Source organism: Pygocentrus nattereri, chromosome 11 (genome assembly GCF_015220715.1).
Source record: "Pygocentrus nattereri isolate fPygNat1 chromosome 11, fPygNat1.pri, whole genome shotgun sequence".
Lineage (NCBI taxonomy): Eukaryota > Metazoa > Chordata > Actinopteri > Characiformes > Serrasalmidae > Pygocentrus > Pygocentrus nattereri.
The window spans coordinates 14,045,699-14,068,400 of NC_051221.1; the positions used below are offsets into that span (position 1 = coordinate 14,045,699).

At 40.1% G+C, this 22,702-nt stretch overlaps 1 protein-coding gene across 5 annotated transcripts in view; it reads right to left on the reverse strand.

The window, feature by feature from the left end:
* Window positions 1-22,702, reverse strand: part of LOC108435589 (collagen alpha-1(XIV) chain) — a 130,847-nt gene that overhangs the window by 8,731 nt on the left and 99,414 nt on the right. For all 5 annotated transcript variants that reach the window (XM_037542456.1, XM_037542453.1, XM_037542454.1 and 2 more), the window contains 13 exons: window positions 19,556-19,714; window positions 18,951-19,028; window positions 18,285-18,371; window positions 17,414-17,467; window positions 17,215-17,310; window positions 15,597-15,650; window positions 14,360-14,413; window positions 13,408-13,461; window positions 12,666-12,737; window positions 7,336-7,371; window positions 6,471-6,537; window positions 5,789-5,977; window positions 2,201-2,278 (listed from right to left, as the gene is read on the reverse strand). In XM_037542456.1, coding sequence (XP_037398353.1) covers window positions 2,201-2,278; window positions 5,789-5,977; window positions 6,471-6,537; window positions 7,336-7,371; window positions 12,666-12,737; window positions 13,408-13,461; window positions 14,360-14,413; window positions 15,597-15,650; window positions 17,215-17,310; window positions 17,414-17,467; window positions 18,285-18,371; window positions 18,951-19,028; window positions 19,556-19,714 — 1,078 coding nt within the window. The remainder of the gene's footprint in view (window positions 1-2,200; window positions 2,279-5,788; window positions 5,978-6,470; window positions 6,538-7,335; window positions 7,372-12,665; window positions 12,738-13,407; window positions 13,462-14,359; window positions 14,414-15,596; window positions 15,651-17,214; window positions 17,311-17,413; window positions 17,468-18,284; window positions 18,372-18,950; window positions 19,029-19,555; window positions 19,715-22,702) is intronic.

The window sequence follows — 22,702 nt, forward strand, 5'->3', positions numbered from 1 at the left end:
ATTCCAAGGTCCAGTATATTAGACGGTGAGATCCACTGAAATCACTAAAAACCAATATTATCTTCAAATTCATAGACTATTGTTGACTGTCACTCCTAAATACACATGAGATCCTACTTTTAAAAAAGAAACTAAAATCTACAGAGTCTTAAAATAATGCATGGCCACGCCGTGACACGAGATCCTGATGAAAGGCCTTAGTAAGATGTAGGAATGAGGTAATTAAGTCAGGGCCAATACTTAATAAGGAATGAGAACAAGAGAATTAAGTCATGGCCACAACTTAGTAAGGTGTTGGAATTGGATCACGCTTTATTGAGCTGTGGTCAAGATTTCATTTTCTTGTTCCCACACCTTACTAAATTGTGGTCATGACTTAATTCTCTCATTCCTACACCTTACTAAGTCGTGGCCACCCATTAGGATCTTGCAGATGAGAGAATTAGGTAATGGCCATGATTTAGTAAGGTGTGGGAACGAGGTCCTAATGGGTGGCCACTATTTAGCAAGGGGTGGGGTCATGGCTACAATTTAGTAAGGGATGGGAATGAGATCCTAACGGGTGGAGACAACTTCATAAGGCGTGTGGACGAGAGGATTAAGACATGGTCATGACCTATTAAAGGATGGGAATGAGATCCTGATGCTTGGCCATGACTTAGTAAGGCATGGGAACAAGAGAATTAAGTCATGGCCAATGGCCAACTTAGTGAGGTGTTAGAATGCAATCATGCTTTATTGAGCTATGGTCAAGACTTAATTATCTTAATTAATTAAGTCGTCAGCGAGGCTCTGTAGAAATGTTAAATGGTTGTTTTTTGTAATGTGTGAGACTATAAGACCAATCAAGGCATAATTTACTACATAATACAATTTAGTAGTCCAAATATCCACATTGCTGGACATCTAAATTTATCTAAATATTTGTGTATGTAGAAATAAATATATAGTGTAGTAACTGAGTAGAAAGAATAAATTAAATAAAAAAGTGGAGAGAGTCAGCAGTGTGAAGTTTCTCAGCATATACCTCACTGATGACCTCACCTGGACCCTCCCCGCCAGCACTATTGTGAGATCTGCCTGTCAGCATCTCTTCTTCCTGCGTAGGCTCAGGAAGTTTGATCTGCCTCATCACATCCTCACCAACTTCTACAAATGCACCATAGAGAGCATCCTCATGGGCTGCATCACTGTCTGCATCGCAGCTGCACCGCCTGCGACTGCAAGGCCCTTAAAGAAGTGGTAAGGATGGCCGACGCCATCATAGGCAACAAACTGACAGCCTCACAGGACATGTACCAGTTCTGCTGCCTCAGGAAGATCAAAAAGATCCGGTCAGACCTCGTCACCCAGCCCAAGGCCTGTTCACCATCCTGCCAGCAGGCAGGAGATTCCGCAGCGTCCAGACTAGAACAACCCGGTTAATGAACAGTTATAGGCAGTCAGGCTTCTGAACAAGCTGTGAAGCTGTGGGTCCGTCCCCAACTACCATTTCACTCAGTCACTCTGTCAGTATCATTATATCATATCTCTGCTATGGACAGTAACACTTTGACACTATGTCACTTTCAATAACACTGAGTCACTTAAGTCACTTTAAAATCTTTACACTTTTCATAGATTATGCCTAGTATATTTATACATAGCAGAGAGGATTTTTGTCTAACATAGGTTGCTCCTGTCTATATTGTGTGTATATTTAATAGATTTCAGTTTCAGTATTTTCCTTTGTATTTTTACTTTGCATACTTGCTGTATATTGATTTCCTGAGCCTCACCACAAGTATTTCAATGCATGAATGTCCTGACATGTTGTGCAAATGATAAACAAACTTGAAACTTAAACCTGAAACTTAAAACTATTATGATAAAAAAAAATAGTATGTGTAATTAAACAAGTGGGTCTAGTTTCTACTCACCTCTAAGCCTCGCAGCCTGCATGAATGAATGAATGAAGGGTAGGCTGTGCAGGGTGTAATACTGAGAGCTGATGTGCTTCTACTGAGATTGTACCAGTTTTGGATTGAGCTGCACCGGCACAGGAACCCGAGCCCTTCTGCAGTGTTATCATTATTCTACACCACAGTCAAACACAGTCCCTTCTCATCCACAAAGCTCCAAAAGCATATCTCTCTCCTTATCTTTTTGTCTGATGCCCGTAGTTTGCAGAATGCCTCATTTTGTGTGTGTGGTTGTTTACCTGGTGGTCCCTGAGATCCTCTGGGGCCCTGGATACCCACACCTGGGCTTCCCTTCTCTCCTTTTTCACCTGGGGGACCTGATTACACACACACACATGCACACATATAGATACATCCATTACCAGCCTTCACTCATGTTCGGCAGTGGAACGCAGGGCACATTCCTTTAACACACGTCTCACTCCAGGTTTGACAGACACTGACTTTTTCACAAGAGCCTTAAAGGGAAATACCACATTAGATATTTTTTCTACTCATTTCATTTGTCTGACACTGACAAGAGAAAATGGGGTCTGAGCTGCTGCACGATTCGCCTGTTTCTGACACGCTGTCTGAACAAACGCTCGGTCGTATGCAAACGTTTGAACACCCCACAATCACATTATATCCTTTGTTCATTTCCTAAGTGAAAAGAAGTCGACACATCCTCTATAGGAAACTTCAGTATGGATTTTTTAATGCAAATTGTAGTGCACTATTTTGCTTAGTTCATTATGTTGGAAAACAAACAAAAAACAAAACAAAATATAAAATGAGCCATAAAACTAAAACTTCAAATATAAAATGAGCTATAACTTTTGCACAGGCCCCATTTTACATTTTTTTTACCCAAATACGTTAAATTCAGCAAATAAACAATGGGTATTAAAATGCTGTCAGTGTGTTCTCTGTAGACATGTCATTTTGACCAGGGGTGCCCAAACTTTTGCACATGACTGTGTGTCTAGCCAAGGGTCGACATCCAAAATGTTAAGAATATCAATTTTTTTTTTTTTTTTTACCCAATTTTCTCCCCAATTTAGTCGTCCCCAATTCTATCCACTACTTATGACTCGCCCAGTCACACAATACTATCAACGCTAGGAGGGTGAAGGCTAACACAGGCTTCCTCCCAGACCTGTAAAGCGCTGCCGCACGCGACATCATTGGACAGTCGAACACGTTTGGAGGAAAGCGCCAACCGCCAGTTCTGTTGCTTCAGCAAACAGATGTCTGTGCTGAGTAGCATCGCGTTGAGCGATGGGGGGTGAGGGGGGCATCCTACCCACCCAGAGAGAGCAAGGCCAACTGTGCTCTCTTGGACCCCCGGCTATGGATGGCTGTAGCATCACCAGGGATCAAACTTGTGATGATAGGGCCAACACTTAGATGGTTGTGCCACTCGGGAGCCACCACTTTGTCATTTTAGTAAAAAAACAAACCAGCTTGCGAGCCAAATTTTATGTCCATTTTGCCACCTTGGCTATAAATACGTCTCAGTATGTGCTGATGCTCTAAAGTAGGCTAAAAATACAGCAGACGTACTTCGCTCTGCTTTAAGCTTTAGCTCAGCTATAGCTGCTTCCCTTGCATCTCTGGCAGGAAGGTTTCCACAAATGTCGAGTAGTTTCTCACAAAATGTCTCTCAATGTTTCAGCTTCTTTGTTCGAATTTTCCCATTCAACCTTAAATGGTACCTGAAATGCCAGTGTGTGTCCACTGCACCATTTAAGGTGGAATGGGACAATTCGAACAAGGAGCAAATAAGTCCATTCTTCTCCAAATTATTGGTTCGTCTTACATTTTTCTTTTCGCCATTTTGTTACTAGATAGTCGAGGTTCTTATCTATGTTGCTATGGTTACCAGCAGTCTGCACACCAACCTTTATGGATAAGACCAGTGTTTAAGACCATTTATTATTTAAACTGTGTTGAACGATCAGTAGAGCTTTATTTTACAGCGAAGGAGGATTATTTTAGTTTTACCTACAAATCAAATTCTGCTGTGGAGCTGCAACAGGTCAGTAAAAGACCGGCATGCGGCTACGGAGATGTATGTTCATGTCTACTGGTGACTTTGAAGAGTCAACTGGTCGACGATTCGATCTAAAGAGCCTCATTCAGTCTCACAGCTAAATCGTCAGAAAATGTTATGAAACAAAGATCATTCCGTTCTGGCTATATGGGGATGTTGAATGTCTGATGTAACATAGAATTGCTTCATTTTTCAATCCATCTCCTTGGCGTGCATGAATGAATCAGCACGGTAGACTAAGTTGCACTGTGCGATTTTGCGGATTATCTGAACAGCAGCTTGTCTGGGCTCTGCTTTGCTCGAAGGTCTGCATAATTTATCACAAAATGAGGCTCATAATATACATAAAGTGCAGCTACATTCACAGTTCATACTGTTCGTCTAGCTCAACGTATCTCTGACTGCCCGACAGCAGCCACACTGCTGCTCCCTCACTCTTGCTCACCTGCTTCTCAAGTAATGAGTGAGGAAAAAAGGATGGAACATGTTCCACATGTTTAATTGGGTGTCTTAGCTCTTTCGGTGTGGAAAAACGGAAGCCAATATAGATCAATGAGGAAAAAAATAATTTGACAGTCAGTGGATGATAGGCAAGATTTGACCAATCAGATTCAAGTATGTGAATTCTTAACCCCTCTGCATTCCAAAACCACAAAATGAGCAGTTACCTTTCCTTTCTTGCACATTTACTTTTCCTATAAAGTTACTGATAACACTTTATTTTGAGTGGGCCTTTGTAGATGATTAGTGAACTCTTAACAGAGCATCAGTAACACATTAACAACATATCAGTTAAGCAGCAATAGTGCTGCATCTGAATACACTGAAGTAAATATTGTGTATATGCTCTATTGATACATTACTAAAATTAAATAGATGTTTTGTTAATGTTACTTCCATTACACAAAACCAAACCTTACCCAACCTTACACAACACCCTAACCCTGACCCTAATCCTAACCCTAACCTTAACCTCAACCCAAAACCTAATCTTAACCCTCACCCTGGCCCTAATCCTAACCCTAACCTCAACCCAGAACCTAATCCCAAACCTAATCCTGGCCCTAATCCTAACCCTGACCTCAACCTCAACCCAAAACCTAATCTTAACCCTCACCCTGGCCCTAATCCTAACCCTAACCTCAACCCAGAACCTAATCCCAAACCTAATCCTGGCCCTAATCCTAACCCTGACCTCAACCTCAACCCAAAACCTAATTCTAACCCTCAACCTGGCCTTAATCCTAACCCTTACCTTGACCTCAGCCCAGAACCTAATCCTAACCCTCATATGTTTTTGACATGTTACTGAGAGTCTGTTAAGCTCTGGTTTCATGTAAAAAGGACCACTAAAAATAAAGTGACACCAAGCGATGAAAGGTTTTGTTATGACATTGAGGAGATGTTCACATCACGCATGCCCTCCAGCTCTGTAACTCCTCAAAACATAGACTCCCTTATGGATGCCATTTCACAGAACTCCCTGGGAGATCATGTCATCAGCCTATCACAGATCTGCAAAACCTGAATTCTGATGTGCTACACCTGTGTCTTTCCGTTTCCCTGACCTTCGCCTATTTTTTTTTTTGACTATCTCTGTGGATTCCTCTAAATTCTAAAGCCTCACTTGTTGATTTTACCTGCAAGCGTCTGACTCGTTCTGTCACGCTACCAAAACCTGGTATAGTAAAAATCTTCACCCCCTCCCCCGATCCATACATATTCACATATTCACTCAAATCTGTACTCAAGATATCTAATAATCCTTATTGATCTCCTCTGTAATCAGCACCTCTGGATCCTGGTTGGCCATTCTCTCCATTAGTTCCAGGAAATCCCGGCCGGCCAGGAGAACCCTGTTCTCCTTGCTGTCCTGGAGGACCCGGACGGCCTGGCTCTCCAGGAGGCCCAGCGACTGTGCGGATTGACACCGGCTGACTCGGAACATGATTCAGGATGGAGTTATAGCGGGCCATGTGACCTAAGTCCAAGTAAGAGAGAGAAGTGGTTTGATTTCATACAAATTTCAATTAAGGCTGATAATAAAAAACATTTAAATAAAACCATATTTACCATATGGATTTGTTAAAACAGTCTCAAACTATTCCTCAGGGCCACCCACACATTTTCCCCCAATCCAAACCCATAACACATAGGAATAGAGGAAAAAATTGACCACCAGTTTGCGAAGCATTAACTTACAAGTGGAAATTTCTAATTGACCTCCAAATAATGGCGTTGAAGACTGAGGGGCCTGGGATGAGATCCCACCAATTATTAATCATTTTAACCATTTTCCTACTCAAATATCTGCATTTTAAGCTAACAGTATTCAAAAATAAAAAAGAAAAAGGAAATTTCCATATTTTTATGAATAAAAAATGTGAATACTTTGGTTTGTATACATTAAAATCTACTGATTTCTTACAAAAGAAAAATTCCAACTACATGTCATATCAGTGCTGTAGACTCACTCTGTATGAGCTGTTCACAGACTTGTCTGGCTATGGCTTGGACTGAGGAAGTCGACTGCATATCTCCCTGTAGAACACACACACACACACACACGTTCTGACAAGTACAGCTCACACAGATGTACAGTGCCATCTTCCACCGACTTGATTTGGGCCCAATCCCATTTCTTATTTTTATCCCTTCCCCTTGTTTTCGAGTGTCACCTTGCCCCTTGGAACTGAATTTCAAGGGGTAGTGGTTGAAATCTTCCTCTGTGAAATGAGACCCTCAAATAAAGAAGAACATTACTTCATTAACAGGCTACTGTAGCAGAGCAGGCTACTGCTCTGTAGGCGACCCTGCCAGTCTACATAGCAGAGTCTACCTGCCTGTGATAGCAGAGGAATGTAAAGTTCAGCAACATCACTGCTGGGCTTGAGTTACATTTGTTTTTTTCTCTCATAACACTCTGTTTAGAGTGTGCCTCTGAAAAAGCTCAGTTTGGAGGACCATGTAGCCCCAACACTTCCCCCTACCTCTCTATCTCAACAAAAATTGGGACACCCTACCCCTAGATGTGAACATGCACAATGGAGGGGCAAGGGCTAAATAGTAGGGGCAAGGGGTGAAATGGGATTGAGCCTTGGATTTTGGTATACAACACATATACAGCAGGCTATGAGTCAGGATGCTACAATAATCACTCTAACGATGGAGCTCTAGAATCGGGCCAGTGTGTGCAGGTCAGCACACACAAACACCCACAAGCTTACGGAGACAAATGAATACAGCTGTGATGAGTCATGTATGGCTCATCTCTGCTTTGCGTGTCTCTTTTTAGATCAACTCTTCAATCTGTGATGCGAGAAAGATGAGCACACTTACCCTTTCTCCTTTCTCTCCTTTGGAGCCTGCAGGGCCCTACGATAGATTTGAACCATCAGTCAGTGAGTAAATAATATTTGCAGACAAAATCAAAATATATAAAAATAAAAAACATGACTGTATATTTATATTTTATTCATTATGAGGTGAGTAATGTTTAGAAGTCTGCTGCCAATTCCAGCCTCAGGGAACTGAGGAAAGCATGGCTAATTTCAGGCCTACTACATTGTTGGGCTTGAATTTGTTTTCTACACTGTTAGAAATTAAGGTTCTGTGCAGGTACAATTTTCATTCATCAGGGTACAAACAATGTAAATGTCCCCCAAAGGTACAGCAGTGGTTTTAAATGTCCAATTGTGAACCTTAAATAAGTTTTTTCCAGATGAAAAGTTTGTATTTGTACCTTTTCATAACCGAATGTTTTAAAACAGAGCAATAAAATAAAAGTCTGGAGATGAGACGGGATGTGTGGAGTCAGTACAGCTTAGAAAATATCATTTTAATGGATTATGGTACAATTATGTTCACTGACTAAACGTACTGAGATGTACCCTTGAGGGGTCCACTCCAGTGAGGAGAGAGGTACTGCCTCAGAGACAGTTTAGTACCTTTTCTCTGAGAGTGTAATATGAGGTTTGTCATATAGAAAATGTGTCTTTATTTGAAAAAAATGCTAATTTTACACATTTTTCACACATTTTCTGTAATATAGTCTAAAACCTAGCTTATGGTGTTACTAACTGCTCGCTATGGATGAACAGAAACAAAGCTTGGATTCAACATTCCAAATAATTCAACAACGGCTTCTTTGTAGAAACATTATTTTGGCCAGTAAACCAGACAAAGTGCACTACTTAGCACTATGATCGCAGGAAGACCATTGACTGTTAACGTAGCAGTTCCACAGCAATGGGTTTGTACATATAAGTACCCGTTGGGAATGGTCGAATCTCAAAGTTGCAACTGGAAGTGCCTCATGCCTCTGCAGATCTCTGACGTCTATTAGATCATGTACAGTACATGGAGTTTCCAGCAGTGGGACTGAGGACCATTACACTACACCAAGTCTGAGCTTTTATGGTGTTGAAATAGCAGTACAATCCAACCTGTTTGTGGAAGAACATAGTGGTTTACAGTGCAAACTAGTAATGCCTTTTTCTTAAACCTTTGTAAAACCCACTTACGTAGTTTTTAAGAGGATTCTGATATTCACCAATGTTTTCTTAGTTGGGGCTTTAAAGATGTGGACAGTTCTTCAGTTCAGAACATGTCATGAATCTGACGTAGACTTTTCCTTTGGAGCTTTCTCAAGAAACAACTTTAGAAAAAGCTTAGGGAGATCTTGGTAATGAGGTCCAAAGTTTCCTAAAAGTATATAGAGCAGTATATGATAGAGCTGTAAAGCAGAGAGTGGTTCTCACTGCAGCAGTTAAGTATGATCCATTGTGTTATGACAGTTCTGGGACATCTGGAGCCTTTAGTCCCAAGTGAAGATCTGACAAATTTATGATGAGGCTTTTCACAAATTCATATAACAGAAGACAATCTATAATCTGTTCATTTTGAATTTCAACATTTTATCTCAATGTAGGAAATCCTAAACGTCTTCATCAAGAGCGATGAGTTGGTCTGTATATCACTAACCAACTGATGATACGTTCATAGAAGAGAAACAAGCACCACTGAAATAATGTAAACAAGAGCAACAGAGTCAGCGAAGCAGCTATTGTTAAAAATAGAAAAACAAATGAAATTATAATGAACTGGATGTTTTAGCAACAAAGACTCTCAGAAAAACAGGAATGAAACTGTCACTGGGGCAGTACCCCTCTTGTCACTGGGGTGGTCCCCTCAAGAGTACATATCAGTATCTTTACTCAGGGATCATAATTGTATCATAATCCATTGAAGTTATATTTTCTAAGCTGTTTTGACTCCCCGTCTCTTAATTAAGATTAAGATTAAGTGACCCTTATTAGTCCCACAACGGGGAAATTTCACCTCCGCATTTAACCCATCCGTGAAGTGAACCACCACATACACACTAGTGAGCACACACACACTATGGGGCAGTGAGCACACTTGCCCGGAGCGGTGGGCAGCCCAATCCGCAGCACCCGGGGAGCAGTTGGGGGTTAGGTGTCTTGCTCAAGGACACCTCAGTCATGTGCTGTCGGCTCTGGGGATCGAACCAGCGACCTTCCGGTCACGAGGCTGGATCCCTAACCTCCAGCCCATGACTGCCCTATTGTTTTATTATTAAAAGGTACAAATACAAACTTTTCACCTGGAAAAACTTCTTTAAAATGCACAATCAGACATTAAAACCACTGTTGTACCTCTGAGGTACATTTACATTGTTTGTACCTTGATGAACAAAAAATATACCTGCACAGTACCTTTATTTCTAACGGTGCAGGTGATAAAAGCTATGAATACTGTAATTGCCATTCCCAAGGTTTCTGTTTCCGTTTTCCAAGGAACAGCTCACATAGCCTGCTTTCATCTGCTTGCATACTGAGCTATTTCCCCTAATAAACAGCCATGTTCAACTCAGTTGCCTCATTGTTCAATGCCATCGCTGCAATATTCTATTCAACAGGTTTTCGTCAATATTGACACGTTTTGAATTTGGAGTAAATGTAATGAAAATTAATGCTAATTCACATTAGGGAATTCGCTCTATTTGCGAAAGCGTCCGAAAAAGCTAATGTATTGCAAAGGACAGCAAATGGTAGAAACAGCAGCTTAAACAGGAGCTATAACACACTTAAGGATGGTGTCTTAATTAGGAATTTTAATCAAGTTAGGTTACTGTTTTTTTATCCGGAACATGATGAACTTAGAAACCTTATTCTGTTATTTTAATACAATAAATTCTAACAGTCATTGCAGCAAAACAGAAAATAACCAGGCCCTGGGACAGACAACCATGCTAGTTCATAGAGTGTGATAGGATAGTTGAGATCATTTCGTTTTAATGTAGTGGTTGGTTTGAATATATTAACACAGTGTTTCTAGACTTTTCTGATGAAGTGCCATCCTTAGTGAATCCAAAGCATCCAGGTGCCATCTACAAGTTGTCACCCCATAGGAATTACAGAACTGTATAATTATCATTTCTCAAGAGGTGCGTCTGACATATTGCAGCTGGCTTCAGCACTCTTAAAGCCCCAGGGAACATAAATCTGTGTTTTCCTTCTAAGTAGGTTAATCTTGTTCTTGTGGGCGCACAGTGTAAATATACCAAGCATGTCCTATGAATAACTTCCTATGCCCAATAAAGACCAGATTCTACTCTTGATGTGAACTGGGCAGTCCTAATCTCGGGTGACTCGTATGTAAGCAGTTCCTTCACCAATCACGAGGATGTGGGTTATCCCACACCACATAGCTTTAACAAAACTTGTTACCCTGAGGCAGAGGTATGCAACATAAAATAAAACACAACCCCATTTCCAAAAGTTGAGACACTGTACTAAATGTAAATAAAAACAAAATGCAATGATGTGCAAATCATTTGAACCCCATAGTTAATTGAAAATAGTATAAAGATCACAAATGTTGAAATTGGGAAATTTTATTGGTATATGAAAAATATGTTCCCATTTTGAATTTGATGGCAACAACATGTTCCAAGAAAGTTGGGACAGGGAAAGAAAAGGCTGGTAAAGTTGAGTAAATGCTAAAAAAAACCTGGTGGTGAGAGGCTGAATCTTTCAGAAGTAAAGATAAGGAGGGATTCACCAGTCTGTCTCACACACACACACACACACACACACTATTTATATATATATATATATATATATATATATATATATATATATATATATATATATATATATAAATGCAGGTGAAAGACGATATATACGTGTTTTGGCAACATATTCTGCTATACAATCAATATCTTTTTCAGGGAAGTTTCCAGGGAAGACTTCCTTCAGCAAGATAATGTCAAAGCACATTCTGCATGTATTACAACAGCATAGCTCCATATTAAAAGAATCTGGGTGCTAAACTGACCTGCAGTCCAGACCTGTCATCACTGAAAACATTTAGTGCATTATGAAAGTATGACAAAGGACAAAAACGTATGACATGATCTATCGATCAGCTGAAATCCTATTTATAGCAAGAATAGAAAAACATTTCACTTTTAAAACTACAGCAGTGTTTCCTCAGTTCCTAAACTTTTATAGAGTGTTGGTAAAAGAAGAGGTGATGAAACACAGTGGTAAACATGCCATGATGTAGAGACAAGTGGACTTATTTGCGTTCATAATCACTCCAGCTGGATTTCTGATAAGTTTAGTAGGCAATGACAAACTGTCCAACACTAAACAGCTGCAAGGCTAAATGTAGCTTCTCATTCCCCAGCTTCTAGTTTGAATTTTCCCATTCCATCTTTAATGGTGCCACAGTTACATTCTGGTTTCTCAGGGAAATTTAGGATGGGACAAGGAAATTTGAACAAGAAGCTGGCAAATGAGAAGCTAACTTCAGAAAAAATCAACACTGAGAGACATTTTACAAGAGACAATTCTTTTGCAGAAAAGTTTCCTGCCAGAGATGTGAGAAAAGCAGCTATAGCTGAGCTAAAGCTCAAAGCAGAGCAAAGTAAGCCTGCACTTTTGTTTAGATTACATTTTTAGAGTATACTAGTACATTAGCACATACTGAGACATATTTATAGCCAAGAGCCAAGATGTTAAAATGGATTTAAAATGTTGTGGCTCCCAATTTAGTTTGATTTTTGTTGAAAGGACAAAATGGCTATTCTTAACATTTGGGCTGCCGACCTCTGCCCTCTGCTTAGGAACACACCCAGACAGTTATGAGTTAGGTCTGCTCAGCATTTTTAAAGTGGGGTTTAATTACATTTCTATCATGTTTTTGCTTTCAGACTTGGCTAGATGTTTAAATGACCGTGCTTTTAGTTTCTTACAAACATTTCTAGTACTTTACTCTGTTCCCTGGGACTTTAGCACCTTTCGTTTTCAGCCTTGACATGATATGTGACATAACATGGCACTAAGCTCAAGTATTACGGTACACTGTAGCAACATGGCTAATTATGTTTGCTGTTTATCAGACACAAACTGATTTTATTTAAAGGTAAAACATAAGAACCTGCTTCAACATTATGGATTAAGCAGTTATAAAGACTTTCAGGATTTCATAAAAAAATTGGCGATGGCTACTGTGATTTCACAGTTTTAGGGCCACTATTTTACCAAGATCGATAGTTAATAAACACACACACACACACACAGACACAGACACACACACACACACACACAGTCAAAATTTATATTCTACTGTGGACTTACTGGAGGTCCCTGCTCTCCGATGGGTCCAGGAGGGCCATTCTGGCCTGGTGCTCCAGGAGCCCCTGGACCTCCCTACAAAAAAAACAGACAGCTGCTGTAATAGCAGATACGACTCCCTTCCAGCTTGAGAAAGCAAGGAGCAGTTAAATCAGTGTTTATCTATGAGATAGTGATGGGATGAAAGAAAAAGGATTGCAGAATAAGTCAGAAACAGACTGTATAAATACTTTGGTCCAACAGCCCTAAGGTCCACATTGGTTAGAATGGTTATTGGTTTTTGTTACTTTTGGAGACATTAGACATGCATGGACAAAACAATGTGTAGAAGAGTAAAGCAATGAGTGATACAGGTGAAAGACATGACAGAAATTAGTAAGACACAGCCTAGAGAAATTCTTCATGGTACTTCAATAATAGGTACATTACACCCAAAAGTAAAGTTTACAGTTGAAAAATTGTGAAAATTAGTGAAAAAACACTAATCCACCAATCAAATGTTTACTAATCAAATGTCTTAATTTTCTAAAATATTCTATTGGTCTGCAGTCATATACTCCTCCTCTGTAACATCCCGGTAACACTATTATAACCAAATATTAAACACTAATGACATGTCTGGTCATAAACGAGTCTGTGAAGCAGGTGGAGATAATGAATGGGAAGAAACCAGGCTGGTGATCAATAGGACAGGAAGAGTAGGAGGAGTGGATAAAGGCGTGACTGTGTGTATAAGTGTACTCACAACACTTCCTGGGGGACCCACTCTGCCCTGGGGTCCATCTTTACCCTGCAAACCCTGTGGAGTAGAACACACTAGTTGCTGGAAGCCAAACCACAAGGCTAACACTACTATTTCTACATTATTGAATGGCATGACTTTCAATCACTGCCCTAGGCACTGCCCAGTGAAGGCAAAACTTTAGCAAAACTTCTCAGAACAAACTTGGAGTGAGAATTAATCAGAGTGTAATCGCAGTTTGAACGAATCAGATTTATCAGATTAAGAGATGGTTAAATGGTGCTGCTGAGGAACATTTAATTCAAACACATGCTATCTTGATTATCTGCAGGGACATGTATTTATTTCACCGTATATAGACACAGACGCTACCACGTTTGTATTTGTGATAAAGACATTCTAAGTGGGCTACCAAGTGGCACATCTGTCTAAGTGTTGGATCCTAAATGATGCTACAGCCATCCGTGGCCAGGTGTCCAAGAGAGCACAGTGGGCCACGCTTTCTGTGTATCATATCACTGGGGGAGTCGTAACTAGTGGGTGGAACTAGATATGACTAACCCTAACCCTAACCCTAACTGGGGAGAAAACTGGGGGAAAAATCCCAAAAACAAACCATTCTGCGTAAAAATAAATATTAGCACACTTGCATAAACGCTACCCTTTGCATTGCTGGCAATTGCTGAAAGAACTTGTTTACAAGAGAATGAACTCTCCTCAGCATATAATACTGCAATGATTAGCTCTAGGATTAAACATTAGTGTTAACTTTAGCAAGAGCTCATCTGAAGAACAGTCTTTGGATGCTACCAGGTGACTCCATGGTGTTACATACTACTAGGTGACTTGCTGGTCTGTGCTGAGCAGAATGTTTGACAGACATAGCTAAGTGAAGTAGGACTTGACAGAATGCTTGCAAACGAGTCTATCACTCAATCATTAACAGGAATGTTACCCTGGGTCCTGGAGGGCCCTCCCGTCCTGGAGACCCTGGTGTTCCTGGAACTCCCTGCAAAGAGAAAACAACGTCAGTAGAGTGAATACGTTCAGTGAAACACAATCTGGTGTTAATAAATTCTAAATACAGTCATATTTTGCACATCAGGAGGGAGACGAGTGAGATTAATTACTATCTCAAATTAAATATTATTAATATAAAATTATTACATACTATATACACCTAGATACATACATATTATACATAAGGGACATCATTATTATAACGTATAAGTCAGAGATCAGCAACCGAAGTGTTAACCTAAATGACCTAAATTTAACTTAAATTACAAAATATCTTGTAAGCCACAACATTTTATGTCCGTTTTACTATCTTGGCTGTAAATTGGTCTCAGTTTCTGCTAAAGTGTTAATACAGGCTAACAAATTTAATATAAATGAAAACACAGAATTACTTTGCTCTGTTTTAAGTTTAGCTGAGCTACAGCTGCTTTTCTGACATTTGCAGCAGGAAACTTTTCTAAAATTAGAATAGTTTCTTGTAAAATGTCTCTCAATGTTAGGTTTTTTATGAGGCTGACGTCAGCTTCTCATTCGCCAGATTATTTTTCAAATTTTCTGTTCCACCTTAAATGGTGGCATTTAGAGTTCGACAGGACAATTTGAACAAGATTGCAGATTAAACATATCAGGAAACCAGCTGGAGTGATTATAAATGCAAAGAAGTCCATTTGACTCCAATTATCGTTTGTCTTAAATCTCTCTCTTTGCATTTTCATTAGCTACTAACTAGAAGAGATTCTTGTCTGGGTTGCAATGGTGAGCAGCAGTCTGCGTGCTGATCTTCAGGGTTATAGACTGTATTAGCAGATTGTAGGCTACATTAACTCCAGCGTTTAAGACCATTTATGACCGTTAAAGCTGTGTTGAACGATCAGTAGAGCTTGATTTAACTCTAAAGAGAATTATTTTATTTTTACCTTAAAATCTAATTCTGCTGTGGAGCTGCAACAGGCAGTAAAAGAGCCGCATGTTGCTGACTACTTATATATTGGATTTTATCTGGTTAGAGAACGTAGCAGCACTGTGTAATCTTTTACTACAATTTTCATAGATTTAGCAGGAAATTTAAATCTTACATGTGACATTGGATTTTATGTGAATAACGCCTGTTTGACTTGGACATAGACCACACACTGACAGAAAGAGGGGAAACTCAGGTGTGATGAGTTTACCTGAAGCCCTCGAGCTCCTGCTTCACCTTTCTCCCCTCTCTCACCTGGACCACCCTGAACACACAAGCACAATTATTACCCACAGTGCATCATTCTTATATTAACCATCATTCACATGTTAAAGGTGGCGGTGTGGTGATTCAACTGAACAGTTATATGAATGCGTTTTCATATACAACTATTTAAAAGCCAATAACTGTGCAAGTTATTCACCTGTAAACCATTTACAAGGAAAGATAAGTGTTCTGACCTACTGACATCTGTCAGCATGTCAGTGAGACAGCATAACCTATCATTACATTACTGCATCATATATCATGCATCATCCATTTACAGCATTCTGGAGACATATGAGGGGCATTAGGACACTGAGACCTCCCACACACACACACACACACACACACACACACACACACACACACACACACACACACACACACGCGTAAGACAGCACCGGTCTTAAGCTCCTTATACACAATATGGCCCAAAGTATGAGCTTGTTGGACATCCCATTTGAAACCATGGGCCTTCACATGGAGCTGTCCCCCTCTGCAGTTGTAACAGCCTCTACGGTTTATGGGAATTTGTACCCATTCAGTCAAGAGAGCGTTAGTGATGTCAGGTTGGACAAGAAAGCCTTCCATTTCATCCCAAAGGTGTTCAATGGACTGTAACTCCAAACCAACTGGTCAAACCAGGTCTTTATGGACCTTGCTTTGTGCACAGGGTGGAATTCTCCATGAATCTGCCAAACCCATAATGCCCAGTGGTATTCGTCACTCGAAAGAACACGTCTCCACTGCTCCAGAGTCTACTGGCAGCGTGCTTTACACCACTCCAGCTGACACTTGGCATTGTGCAAAGTGATTATAGGCTTGTGTGTCTGCTCAGTCACAGAAACCCATTTCATGAAGTTCCTGATGTTGCTTCCAGAGGCAGTTTGAAACTCTGTAGTGAGTAGTGTAACAGAGGGAAGGCAGTTTTGTGTGTTAAGTGCTTCAGCACTTCAGTGGCCATGCTTTGAGTCTGCATAGTCTATGGCTTTGCAATTTAGCTGTTGTTGCTCTTAAAAATAATGATGTGTGAAGTTTGCATGTTCTCCCTGTATCCATGTGGGTTTCCTCCGGGTTCTCCGGTTTCCTCCCACAGGCCAAAGACATGCAGTCAGGCCAATTGGACATGATACATTGTCCCTAGGTGTGAGTGTGTCCTGTCCTGCGATAGACTGGTAACTGTGCCCTGCAATACACTGGTAACTGTGCCCTGCGATAGACTGGTAACTGTGCCCTGCGATAGACTGGGGACTGTCCTGTGTTTCCTGCCTTCCACTCGATAGGATAGGCTCCCTGAGGGAGAAGCGGCTTCGAAAAATGTGTGTGTGTGTGTGTGTGTGTGTGTGTGTGTGTGTTTGTGATGCTAATGCTAATAATAATAGCACTTACAGTTGACCAGGGCAGATCAAAATTTCACAAATTGACCTTTGGCAATGTTCGCCTCCTATGATAATGGCATGTTTAAAGTCACTGAACTGTTCAGTACAACTCATTGTATTACTAGTCTAATCTATCTAAATTGTGTGTGTACATATGTATGTGTTTGTTTGCTGTATGTACGTTACCGGTGGGCCTCTGATGGAACGTCCACTGGGCCCCTGGGGGCCAGGAGGGCCCTGAGGTCCTGGTATTCCAGCATCTCCCATTGGACCAACTGGCCCCTACAATGCATAAAACAAACATACAACATCATAACCATGAAAGCACAACATCATGTATTTGGTACAGTGCAGTAGGTCACTTGGATTGTGGGTAAAACTGTACCACAGGCCCAGGCTCGCCCCGATCTCCTTTCGCCCCTCTCATACCAGCTCCTCCCTGTGGAGTACACACACACACACACACACACACACACACACACACACACACACACACACGTTTGTCCAGCGGGGTTTGAATAAGATATATCTAAGTCATGGTGTTTAAACTCTTCTTAAGTTTTTCTTAACTTTGTTCTTGTTCTTTCGGTTTCAGTTTCTGCTAATGTGTTAATACAGGCTAACAAATTTAATATAAATGAAAACACAGAATTACTTTGCTCTGTTTTAAGTTTAGCTGAGCTAGAGCTGCTTTTCTGACATCTGCAGCAGGAAACTTTTCTAAAATTAGAATAGTTTCTTGTAAAATGTCTCTCAATGTTAGATTTTTTATGAGGCTGACGTCAGCTTCTCATTCGCCAGATTATTTTTCAAATTTTCTGTTCCACCTTAAATGGTGGCATTTAGAGTTCGACAGGACAATTTGAACAAGAAGTTTGTCAGTTTCTCGTTGCAGATTAAACGTATCAGGAAACCAGCTGGAGTGATTATAAATGCAAAGAAGTCCATTTGACTCCAAGTTATCGTTTGTCTTAAATCTCTCTCTTTGCATTTTCATTAGCTACTAACTAGAAGAGATTGTTGTCTGGGTTGCAATGGTGAGCAGCAGTCTGCGTGCTGATTCATGACGTGTTTTTAAGCCTCAGAATTGTTCACACCTTCGACTTCTTTGGGTTAAGTTGAGCCGAATGTGAGTGAATATGAGGTGATATTCAGAGTAGAGAAAAACATGGTTTCTTATGAGGTAATCTGTGCTTTTATTAATATATCAGCGATGTGTGTGATTAACAGATTGGACATGGTGGTCAGGTGCATACCGTTGGTCCTGGGGGACCAGGAGGGCCTTTGCTGTCCTGAGTGCAAGTGCAGGCCCGAGGCAGAGCGGGGCAATCTGCCTCCTTTCTCTAGAGTAAACAAACACATGAACAACAGCAGCAGCAGTTTTAAAACAGAGATCAGAGATTTGACGGAGATCAGCACGTAATTTAAACAACACACGTTAGACCACACAACCGTCTGAAAAGTGTTCTACTTCTTCTTATATCTGACAGCACATCTCTGTTTCACCATTATGGCAGCATTGTGCTCATATTTGGTTGTCAAACAAGTATAGTTGTTTTATTCTAAGCTTTTTTGTTGAAGAAATGGATGATATTAAAAACATATATTTGAAGCAATTTTAGGGCTTCTTAGCTTTACTTCGCATATCGCTGCTGTCAGAACAAAATCTTGCATCTCCATTTTTCTGTATTTGACATCATTTGAAAATACCTGTTGCTCTTTACATTGTCTATACATTTTGTGATAAATGGACCAAAGAAAACGACGCAAAATAACTTGGAAAGACGTCTGGTTCTATTGACTTATATCAAGACTAGAGTATGTTTTTCCTTCTACTGTAAAGTTACCATTTTGGAGATACAAGGTTTTGTCCAAACAGCAGCGATATAAAAATTACTAAAAACAGTGGGAATTGAGCTCACCAGACTGGGAAGATCGCAGCACTTGTCTCGCCGAGCCCACGATGTACTACACACAATATCGAATGACTGCAGCTGAAACTACACACAAACACAAACATCCTGAGGCTGTACGTCAATAGATCAATAAGCCTGAATATGTTCTGTTTATAAAGAGATATTAATCATCACAAAGAAACGGTCTAACCTCATAAGTGCAAGAATGAACTTGACATCTACGTTCAGTACGGTGAGGAAAAAGGCCAAAACATTGTTCTGAATGATAAACTCTGCCGTACTTTGGCCCCCTAAGACACGTGGTGAGATCTGGTCTAAAGTGGTGACATTTTGTGCAGTTAAACTTTGGATATGTGCATTTTGTATTCATTGTATTCTTAATCAAATCTAGATTTTCTATTGTTAGGTATTAATCAGTACTTATGTTATCAAAAGAATACATGTAATATGAAAAATTAATTAATAATTCTTTTTTTTTTTTAATATTAGATTTGTACTCAGGCAAGCTCAGAGAACACATGGACCAAAGCAAATTTTATATTTTATTTTAATCTGTTTTAATCAGCCCCCAGCAAAATTTAACCACAATCACGCTCAGCCATACAGCTTACCGGTGCAGAGTTGTCCTTGTCCCCTCTGGAGCGGACCATCCTGCCCAGGACCTCCAGTCCATCAGTGGTGATGTTGCCAGCGGCGTTAATGGGCTTTTCTCCAGCCAGATTACAATCCACCATCACCTGTGCCAGTGTCTTACTCACTGCTATATGCAGCTACACACACAAAATGTACACAGAAACTCTCTTAACAACCAAAGATGAACATTAGATCATATAACCAGACTAAGCAGGACAACTTATACGTAAGGTACAGGCTTGTAATAAGCAGATTTCTCTGCTACAACATAAAGTATTAACAACACCATTCAAGAGTAGCTGGACCACAGTGAAAGCTGCCTGATGGGATGGGAAACTGCTTTAGCACTTAGTATTACAACACACTGTTATAGCTGTGGCAGTTCATATGGAAGATAAAGTGAACATAAAAATAGGCATGTATCCATATTTTATGTAGTGTCGAATTTAGCCACTAAAAGAGCCATATTAAAAATATATCAATACTCAATACTGTATCTATGTGCCAGAGAATGTCTATTTTTTCCATTAAATTTTTTCCATTCCATTAGGTGAGCACACTTGCCCAGAGAGGTGGGCAGCCCTATCCACAGCACCCGGGAGCAGTTGGGGGCTCGGTGCCTTGCTCAAGGACACCTCAGTTATGTCCTATAAGCTCTGGGGATTGAACCGACAGCCTTCCGGTCACAGGGTTCCCTAACCTCCAGCCCATGACTGTCCCACAGCAAAACAATATATTCATTATATACAAAACACTAGGCTACATTAGCTGCAGATAACTGTTAAACCTCTTTAACCTCTTCAACTCTTTGAGACCACCAGTGGTCTATAAACTCACTTTGTCATATTCTTCATAACTTTCATATTTCATAAGCTACATTCAAAAAGTATGTGTCATATGAGCCTGTAACTGTCTTCTTTCCAGTCAAATAGATGTTGATGTAATTTTAAACCTTTATAATAAAAGAAGCTGAACTCTATTTTTTTCTACTGAAAGTTGACCCACAAATCTTGACTATAAACTATAAACAGACGGCGTCTCTTCAGCGATCTGCTGTGTAAAAATGATTTTTATAAAATAAAACAAAGAGAGTCTAAGATTTTTGGCTTTCAGCAGTAAATTGTAAGCACATAGCAATAGGTGTGATCATAAAACTCATTTTCTGTTAATTTGAGGGAAGCTTTTTAAAATAAATAAATAAAAATTACATTTATTTCATGCAGCTACTGAATAATTTGCCTTACAATTTGGTCATGTAAATTCAGACAAACCAAAATATACCATGGAAAATAAAAGGTTACATATCCCTAAAAGGGTGGTCCTTTAAACCTGCCTATTTGCTTGATCTAGACAAGTTCATTAGTTCTTCGGATCAATTTCTGAGCTGTTGAGCTGAGTATTGGTTGAACTGCAGCTAGTGTGTTTGGTGATATAACCGCTGCGGTAGAAGTGTGGTGCATCCACTGTGCTATACATTGACGCTGGGAGAGGGTTTTGGGGAGCACACATTGCAGGCTGGGGACTGTAGTACAAAACATTATGAAAGGGACTATTATTAATAAAAAATTAACCATTGTGTGGTGTTGGGGTCTGTGGGACCCCAATATTTACCAAATAAAAAAAATGCAATTTTTTATTATTTCAACCTCAGATTTCTTGGCTTTTGCTCATTTTTCTGTGAAGAACATATGAAATAACACATTTTCATTGCTGTCACATGGTTCACCACTACACATGGTGTGGGGAATAAAAGTGTTGACATGCTGTGTCCTTCACTCTGTTCTCCTCCTACATGGCCTGCTGTTGAGTGTGTGTGTGTGTATGTGTGAGTGTGTGTGCGTGTTTATGAGGGTGGACAACATAGACAGGCTGCTGACTGGCTATAGCTGCTACAGGAGAAACCTACACTGGACAATTGGGATATTTTAAACATCTGGTATTTTTACATAAGCTGTTATGGCTGTATTAATAAAAAAACAAACAAACAAAAAAAACAATGATGTGGTGGGTCCACCAGAGCACTGAGCAACAAACACATCAACAGCACACAAGGGTTAAAATACTTTCATGGGCCAGAGAGGATTGTGCTGCGGGTCTGATCTGATGTATGACATGTGGACCTTCAGTTTTTTAGTTACACTTTCAACTTACACTGATTTAAAACAGAACATTTTGACATTTTGACCAGGTTTTTTCATTTTTATTAAGCCCCACAATTAAGTTTGTTTATGACGCTTCACAAATTACTTAAGTGGTAAAGAGAATTAGGGAATAGGGGCTAAAACCTCACTTTTTCTCTTGCATATAGCTTATGCAATGGCACACAAGACGAATGATGTAAGCAAAGTGAAAACTAACTAACTAACTAACTAACTAACTAAATAAATAAATTTAAAAAAGGAATATTTGCTTTTTCTAAATAAGGGTCATTTCAAGTGTCAATGCACAGTTTGTGCTCTGGTTTGGCTGTTCTGCCTCCACAGCTTTACTGTCTCCACAGGGGCAGTGAGTGTATCTGCTGTGTGATTTCATACAGGCTGATCTCCATCCTGTCAATCAGTTTTTGCTGTAACAAGCCCAGGCAGCTACAACCTGCAGCAGCAGCATTTCAGCAGAAAACCTACAATAAATCCATCATCAAAACACTGAAGACGGAGATTACAGAGGAATTGGGTCCAGAAATGGACACTTACCTCCACCCCTTACACAGACTACTGGCTCAGCAGTATATAATACAGTTGTATAGTTTATATTTTGAGGGAGAGGCTGCTGAATGCTACCTTTATTCTGATTATGATTCAGCTCTCAGAAGCACATTTACACCCCCCCCCACACACACACACACACACACACACAAACACAGACAACATGCCTTGTATAAGTAAACATAGATGCTACTTGAGCCAATAAAACATATCTGACTGACATTTATTTGCTTATTGCAAAATGAAAGACTGAGTGAATTACTATGACAACAGCTCTCTATGTTGGCAGTTCATGAGCGGAGTTTTGGAGCTAGTTCCTCTAACAAATGCTGGACAGCAGAATTTGGCAGTGTTACTCAGAGATTATCTCATTCTGCTGCTGCCTGCATCATTATTTGGTAACAAAAGTACATTTTTGAA